Source organism: Atta colombica, unplaced genomic scaffold (assembly GCF_001594045.1).
Source record: "Atta colombica isolate Treedump-2 unplaced genomic scaffold, Acol1.0 scaffold38, whole genome shotgun sequence".
Classification (NCBI taxonomy): domain Eukaryota; kingdom Metazoa; phylum Arthropoda; class Insecta; order Hymenoptera; family Formicidae; genus Atta; species Atta colombica.
In genome coordinates this window covers 4,433,935-4,442,374 of record NW_017259490.1, presented here as the reverse complement: position 1 = coordinate 4,442,374, position 8,440 = coordinate 4,433,935, and the positions used below count along the sequence as shown (strand labels likewise).

The 8,440-nt window shown below is 32.0% G+C and overlaps 2 protein-coding genes across 6 annotated transcripts in view; both read left to right on the top strand.

Annotated features, from left to right (window-relative positions):
- Positions 1-7,404, top strand: part of LOC108690881 (UTP--glucose-1-phosphate uridylyltransferase) — an 11,186-nt gene extending 3,782 nt beyond the window's left edge. For all 3 annotated transcript variants that reach the window (XM_018198407.1, XM_018198405.1, XM_018198404.1), the window contains 9 exons: positions 4,702-4,938; positions 5,273-5,455; positions 5,561-5,766; positions 5,841-5,916; positions 5,995-6,141; positions 6,228-6,366; positions 6,458-6,595; positions 6,749-6,915; positions 7,035-7,404. In XM_018198407.1, the coding sequence (XP_018053896.1) occupies positions 4,702-4,938; positions 5,273-5,455; positions 5,561-5,766; positions 5,841-5,916; positions 5,995-6,141; positions 6,228-6,366; positions 6,458-6,595; positions 6,749-6,915; positions 7,035-7,247 (1,506 nt within the window). In that variant the 3' untranslated portion in view covers positions 7,248-7,404. The remainder of the gene's footprint in view (positions 1-4,701; positions 4,939-5,272; positions 5,456-5,560; positions 5,767-5,840; positions 5,917-5,994; positions 6,142-6,227; positions 6,367-6,457; positions 6,596-6,748; positions 6,916-7,034) is intronic.
- A 499-nt stretch (positions 7,405-7,903) lies between these two features.
- The window catches only part of LOC108691030, a 12,554-nt gene continuing 12,017 nt past the window's right edge, over positions 7,904-8,440 (top strand). For all 3 annotated transcript variants that reach the window (XM_018198651.1, XM_018198650.1, XM_018198649.1), the window contains exon 1: positions 7,904-8,038. The gene's annotated coding sequence lies outside the window, so the exon portion shown is untranslated. The remainder of the gene's footprint in view (positions 8,039-8,440) is intronic.

Here is an 8,440-nt window from a genome sequence, read left to right as displayed (position 1 = left end):
AATATATATATATATATATATATATGTCGTTCGATAAAAAATGGACGCGTGTAATATTGGCCTTAAAATTCAAAAGATCATCAAATGTTTTCTCTTTCGTGAAAAGAACCTCGCATTTGAATCAAAATCGAAGAATTTTGGAGTCTTTCCTCACAGAAAGGATCTTAACGATCTCTTTGTGAGGAAAATGTTGACCTTCAATTGTTTGATTGTTGATAGAGTAAATCGAAGGAAACATCAAATGTTTGAAAAAAAAAATGTATTGCGAACTTCCAGGATATCCGGAATATATTTCTAAGAATCTATTTCTAAAAATATATTTCTAAGATTGATAAAGATTCGCAGATATGATTAGATAAAATATAAATAATTTGTAAATTCTTCGTATCGTAACGAGGATCTGAATGCGAGACTTTAAATCCTGATAAACCAGCTTCTGTTGTAGCTGTTTATGTTTATTGGAAAGCGAGTCTGATTGTGTTGATTGAAATTCTGGTTGAAAATATACAAATCAGAAATTTTCTGAATCTCTTATAATTCTAGTTTAAATAAGTAGAATTCTGCCTGATATAACTAAATATTACAATTCGTCTATTTTTAATCAGAAATAATCCTGTCAGAAACCAGTTGCTTGTAATTGTTTACTGAAAAATAGTTTGGTTACATCAATTGGAATTTTGGTTGAAAATGGACAAATCAAAAATTTTTTAAATCTATTATAATTCTAATTGAGATAATAAATAAGTAGAATTCTGCTTGATATGATAAAAATTTTCTGATTTCCAATTAGAAATTTTTCTCAATGTTCATTAGTGATATTTTTGCCATAAGCTGTTTCGCGCCTTGTTCTCCACGTGTGTGAGATAATGGCTATCTTTAGATATCTAATGAGATTAAGTCGTTACCTACATTTGACGTTCCCTCAGCCATCATAGAGATAACGAGGACATTTTGTTGAAAGAGATCATTTAAGGATCAGGCTCCTGATTCACAAACTTCGGGGATCTTCTTTTTCGTCACGGACTAAAAATTTCCACGAGTTTTTACGCAATGATTTATACAAGCACTATTCATACTAATCTGTCGTTATGTAAGCTAATGATGATAGGCAAATTCGACTCGAGCGCGCAGCGTCATTCTGGGATGTAATTGTGGTACCGATCTCATTGGCCTCGAGTCGATCTCGTGTCGCGTGCGACTTGTGTGCGGCTTATCTTTTCGCGGATTTCTGAAAGGCGATGATTGTTCCTGATTCATGCAATGAATTGTGTATAAAACGAAATGAAAAACAGTTCCACTAAATAAGAGAAATATCTGTATTTACGATCAAAGTCAAATATTAAAATAATAAGTCATTTTTTGAATAAAAATATATTTACTGCTGGTATTTATATTGAGTTCTTTAAATCTTAAGTTAAATATCTTAAGACATGCTAACTCTGTAATTCATTCATGCACTGAAAGAAAAGATTGGCTGCTACAATAATTTAAATGGTATAAAATATGACATATTGGTTGCTGTAACTAATTAAAAATACTATGTCATATTCAACCAATCTTTTTTTTTCAGTGTAACATCTTAAGACAGTCTTGAATACAAGAATCGATTATGAATACCAACCAATATGTGTTTTTTTAATAAATTTATCTCAGATAAATGACAGCGCGCCGATATTCGAGCTCGCAATGCAAAATGAAATTGTGTTGCAAGTGTGAAAGCAATATATCCGAGATAAATTTATTTAAAAATACAGATGTATTATTCCAACATCTGACTTTGACCGTAAATGGCTTATCTTATATCCGTTTCTACCAATATAGATTAACTTTAATCTCGGTTCAACTTACTCTTTATCTTTTTCTTATTCTTAAAACTAGAAAAAGATGAAGAGTTAGTTGAACCGAGATTAAAATTAAACTACTTAAAGTTAACTTGATTAAGAAACGGATATTGTTACGAATTTATATGATAGTTGATCCATGTTCTGGCTTAATATAAAAAAAGTTCTATTTTCAAAAGATAGAAAATCGCGAGAGAAATTTTCTCTCGTCATTATTTAAGTTTACGTAAGAAATGACAATTCTACTAATATTCATTTCTACTAATGTATAATAGATTAACTAATGTATAATAGATTAAATTTAATCTTGGTTTAACTTACTCTTTATTCTTTTCTAACTCTAAAAATTCTTCTAATTTTAAGAAATTTTTTTCTAATTCTAAGATTAGCTTTAACCTTCAACTACTAGTTATAAAAACTAGTTATAAAAACGAGCGTAATTCTAAGAATTAGAAAAAGAAAAGAGTCAGTTTTAAATCGAGATTAAAATTAATCTTATATTAGATTGGTAGAACCGAGGCTAACTGTAAGTCTTTCTGATCTCATTTTTCTCATTCGACAGTGATTTCACGTATCGTAAAGCATTCGCGATATATTCTTATAACAGATGCGGGATAACCGAGATAGAAATCGCGGGAATTATTCATTTTAGTTATGTCGCAAAATGGGTTCCAAGTGAATCGAAACCTAAATGTTATTCGTTAATAGTTGCGATAACGGTGCTTAAATTATGCTTATTATATTATTATTAATATTAATGGTTAATATTAATGGCTTAAATTATGTTCACATGATTATTATTAATAGCTCCGAAATCTCTTTTTTTCATGGTAATTTCCTATCTTTCTGATATTCCGAGTAATCGAACGTAATAATGACTATTTATTTTAACAGAGAGATAAAATTCATACGATGCATGTACTCCGTTCCTCGAAATTATCTTATCGCATGATTTTGTAAAAAGGTCAACGGGGAGGGAGGAGGAGGGGAGGATAGCGTTTGCTCAAGTATTAGTTATTGTTTCCTACACAAATTTAATGATTTTTAATGCTAATGTATAGAAAATAGGTTTAAACAAAGTGTCCGAAGTGTTTTCTGTGATAATTCTCACGCAAGTCCCGCGATAAGTCGCGAAATTCCTCTCACCATTGCGAAACTGACTTTACGCTCTTTTACATATGCAAGGTCGACAGTTGTGCGCTGTATTATTATCGCGGTACATATATTTGAAAATTAAATATTTAAATTGATGATTATATTATTCGTCCCGCACATTTTTTTTATGCTGGTCTCATTCACGAAGTAAAGAAGAAGTAGGGAAAAAGATAGGCGATATTTACAGTCCGTTTTATTTACTAAACTAAGTCACAAATAATGTCTTAAGATGATAATCTCTAATCTGTTCATGACATCTTAGATTATACTTAAAACGGTCTTAAGTATTATATAAGATCTCCGGCTATAAATATCAGCTTATGCCAATCCTATTTGATCTGAGAATATTACCTCAACTATAAATCAAATTAAATGAAATATCGCGAAATGTCGCTCATTTCGTTTAGTCTTTTTATTCTTTTTTTTTTCCGCAATAAACCGAGAATCTCCGGGTCAACTTGAACTCGAATTATCGTCTCGCAAGCGAGATCAACACGATCGCGACATTGGGTCAGGCTTAATGTTCTTAGATGAAAAAAAATTCACGGCAACTTTGAGAAAAAAGTTTTTTTCTAATTTTTATTGCCATTTACTTTACGGTTTTTTTTTATAATTTCATTGTCTTCTATATGTCAATCAGTTTAAAATTTTTTTTTATTTCTGTCAATATAAATTAACTTTGGTATCTTGATTAAACTTACTCTTTATCAATATACAATTAAAGCGCATATAGTTGGTTAAAATTACTCTTTATTTCATTTTTACTAGACTAGAAAAAGATAAGCAAGTTGAACCGAAATTAAAGCTATTCTACATTGGAAAAATAAATATAGATTAATTTACTTTTTGCCTTTTTCTGCATCTAAGAATTAGAAAAAAGACATTTAGTATTTTTTTTTCCTTTTTTAATCTCATATACAAATAATTATACAAATGTATAATTATATAAATGTATAATAACACGCTTCCGTATCTAACCGTAATCTGCAACACGTAAATGATAAAAAACAAATTACGAAATATCGCTTTAATTAATTGGAAAAAAATGAATCAAAAACGAACGGAATTTTTTTTTCTCTTCTTTCCTAAAATGCGAGCGAAATATATGTAACGTTAAAATTTGCCGATTCTCTATAGTAATTTTCATTTCTGGATTTATCGTTATCGCATTGCATCCATTTATTTTACTTTCTTTTGCATTCGCTATCTATTTGTTTGCCTTTTGAGAGACCTTTCCGAGCACGAACAACGCGATTGCTTTCGTGCGTTTTTCGAGAAGACAATGACGACGATTCACGATAATTCGTCGCATGTTAGAGAAAAAAAAACAGGAAGAAAAAAAGAAAAAACAGTCCTCGTTGGTGACGCTTGTTGATTACTACAGATTACAGTCAATTTTTACAAGATTGCGTTTCTACATGAGAATTTTGTTCCGACGAGGGAGATTTTATAACGAGAAACTTTTTGAGAAAGCGGTCAGACATATCCCGAGTCATTGCACGCGTATACACGATTTATTTATTTTTTCTACTTTTTTCTTGTATTTTTTTTTGTCGATTTATACGGCCGCGATCTTGAAAAGTTATCATGCGTAACATTTCGCCTTCGAATTGCGACAAACTTATAGGAGCGGATTGGGAGGATTTCGCGAAAAGAATAGGTAAAAAAAAAAGTTTCGATCTATAATACGGAGGAAACTCCACAGGCACGTGGTCATCAACGCAGCTCTTCAGATACACAGGCATTTCGCGAGCGTACGAAGAGAGATGCACGGGATGAACTGCAACGCGAGCTTGAGAAGTTGCAGGCAACCGCTCGCGAAAACAAGACGACGATATTCAGCCGGCAGTTCGCTGGATTCCAACATCTTTTCGAGCGATTCCTGCAGGAGGAGGGTCCGTCTTTAGAATGGGACCATATTCAGAAGCTGCCCGAAGATGCGGTGAGTGAAATTCGATCATGCAGAAACAGAAAGATTATGAGGAAATATCTTCCTCTTTTTTTTCTTTTAAATTTCTTTTAAATTTTTCTTTTAAATTGTGTAACAGCATACTTTTCAGTCAATTTTAATTAACAACTCGATATTGATAATTATCATCACTAATTATAATTAGTGAGTCGAGAACCGAAATTATTATGATGTTCTATGGAGAGTCTATGAAATTATCTTCTAAAAACGTTCTGTATTTTATTAGTGCTTTAATTGATGAATTCTATTAATAAATAATATAGAAATTTAATTAATTTTATAATTCCGAATTATGTTTTTTTCACAGGTCAAGAATTATAACTCCTTGCCATCACCAGAGACGAATGAGGTGAAGGAACTGCTGGATAAGTTGGTTGTCGTCAAGCTAAATGGTGGTCTTGGAACGAGCATGGGATGTCACGGACCGAAGTCCGTTATTGCTGTACGAAATGGACTTACGTTTCTTGATCTCACCGTTCAGCAGATTGAGGTATACAAATTATAACTTAGTTATTTTTATTATTTTCACTAATCACTATTAGTTTTAAGATTATAATATAATGTATAATAATTGTATGTATTTCTATTGTAACAGCATCTAAATAAAACGTATAACGCTAACGTGCCACTCATATTGATGAATTCGTTCAACACAGACGACGATACGCAACGCATAATTAGAAAGTACAAAGGAATTGATATAGACATTTATACTTTTAATCAGAGTTGTTATCCGCGTATAAATAGAGATTCTCTCCTTCCAATCGCTAAGCACTGCCAAGTCGATGAGGATATAGAAGCGTAAGAACGATTTTCATAAAATCACTGTTAACATTATTTTAACAGGTTCACGAAAAAAAATAATTTGTTAACAGGTGGTATCCACCCGGTCATGGAGACTTTTATGAAAGTTTCCTGAATTCTGGTCTGCTCAAAAAATTCATTCGTGAGGTAATAAAATGGCATTTTTCACGTCCATGTAAATAATGATACGATAATCAATTTTTAAAAAATTCGGATTTTTTGCAGGGCCGCGAATATTGTTTTATTTCTAACATAGATAATCTTGGTGCCACGGTAGACATAAAAATCTTGAAATCGTTGCTTAGTAAAAGCCCGGAACCACCTCTTGAATTTGTCATGGAAGTAACTGATAAAACGCGAGCGGACGTTAAGGTGCATTTCATGAGAATTGCAATTCGTCTGAAATAACGTGAGAGAAATTCTAATTATATATTTTATTTTATATATTTTATTTATAGGGTGGTACGCTTATAAAATACGAAGATAAACTTCGTCTCCTTGAAATAGCTCAAGTCCCCAAGGATCATATCGATGACTTTAAATCTGTTAAGACATTTAAATATTTCAATACCAACAACCTTTGGATTAAACTTAATGGTATGTGTATTTAAGATTGTCGTATAATTAATTATGTATGCCATATAATAAATATTAAATTTGTGTTTAATATATGTTGCTTCTTAAATAGCCATTGAGAGAGTACTTGAGCAGAAAGACTTGAATATGGAGATAATTGTAAACAATAAAACTTTTACCAATGGTCTAAATATAATACAACTTGAAACAGCTGTAGGAGCTGCTATGAAATCATTCGAAGGAAGTATTGGTAAGTGCTGAAAGAGATAACGCTTCTCTGATTTAACAAAATTGTTTTTTATTCTTTAATTTCTAGAATTCTTTATCTCAAAAAATCCTGCTTTATTTTAAATCGATTCTCTATACACAATTATATTTAATTAAAAATGTTTATTTGCTACAGGTATAAATGTGCCGCGCAGTAGATTCTTGCCGGTGAAAAAGACTTCTGATTTAATGCTTGTAATGAGTAATTTATACACGCTACGTAACGGATCTCTCGTAATGAGTCCTCAAAGAATGTTCCCCACAACGCCTCTCATCAAATTGGGAGATAATCATTTTTCAAAAGTCAGTAGGATTGACTCTTATTCCAATTTTTACTAATTCATACGAATTTTATCTTTAATTTTATCATATATATAGTAATATCCAGTTGTATCTTAGTCTCTTTTCTTTTTTTTTTACAGGTAAAAGAGTTTCTAACTAGATTTCCGACAATACCGGATCTCCTCGAGTTAGATCATTTAACAGTATCAGGTGATGTTACCTTTGGAAAAGGGGTAACACTGAAAGGCACCGTCATTATAATCGCCAATCACGGAGAACGCATAGATTTGCCTTCTGGAACTGTTTTAGAAAATAAAATTGTATCGGGTAATCTACGTATATTGGATCATTAAGTTGCAGCGGAAGGGCAAAGCATCTCGATTCGTCTCGTGGAGAGCATGTAAATGTCCGAGATAACAAGATTCGGCCTTTCAGCAATCGTGTCTTAGCTTAAATTAACTAGTCAAGCAATTCAAATGTATATATACATGTTATTTTATAGGGAAAGGGCAGAAAATATATTTCTATAAAAAAATTATTTTACTGAATTGTACATAAGAAATTATATAAGAATTTAATTATGAGATATCTAAGAGAAATTTATATAATATATGAAGTATATACTGTTGTAGGAATGGAAGCTTATATAAGACATATTATATTATTATATTATGAATAAATGCTCTTTCAAATTTTATTTATTTCTTTGATGAAAAACTCCTGATATACATTAAATAAATTTGCAATTTAAAAAGTAGAAGCTAAATGCATAATCTAATAAAAATTACATTCTCAATTTACAAAAATAAAAGAAATTAATTGTCGAATAAATGAGAAAATATTGAAAGTATCCTTTATTTTTCAAAGAAAATATTTTTATTCTATTCTTTCCCCTCCATCCCTCCTACTCGTAAGATTAGTGTCATCTAGCGATGCACGACGAATTTAATCAGTCGAAAACATCGTGACCGACGAGCTCGAAGTTCCGCAGTGCCTCACGATAGCCCGAACGAGTTAATGGAGGACAACGATGTGTTTCGATAAGATACGTGATCGGGAATTTATGTTCATCGCGTACGCGGAGTGAGTACGCGCATCCTTGTCTCCTATGTCCGTCATCCAGGAAGAACGATAATTGTCGCAGGTAACGAAGTTTTCGTCTACGCGAAAAGGGATCGAGAACGAGGGGAAACTATCAGGGAGGAAATGCGAATTCGTCTCAGCTTGCCAACGTCGCTAATCGCTATTTCCGGGCAATCCTAGCCACCCAACGGATGAGTAATTAGTTTAGCTTGACATGGATTGACTCCGTGAGTCGTCATAAGGAAATCGCTGACGCTGAGAATATTGGAATTCGAAGGCTACATTCGTTAATCCATCGTGTAATCGTGCTACCTTCATCGAGATTCTTGTTGGGATTATGGGCGCTTTTGAGTTTAACCTACCTTAACAATGTAACATATATTTTTATTTTAATACTAATTATATAGCAGTAAAACTGTGTTATTAATTGTCGAGATCAAAAGTGTTTCTACCTGTGTTCTCG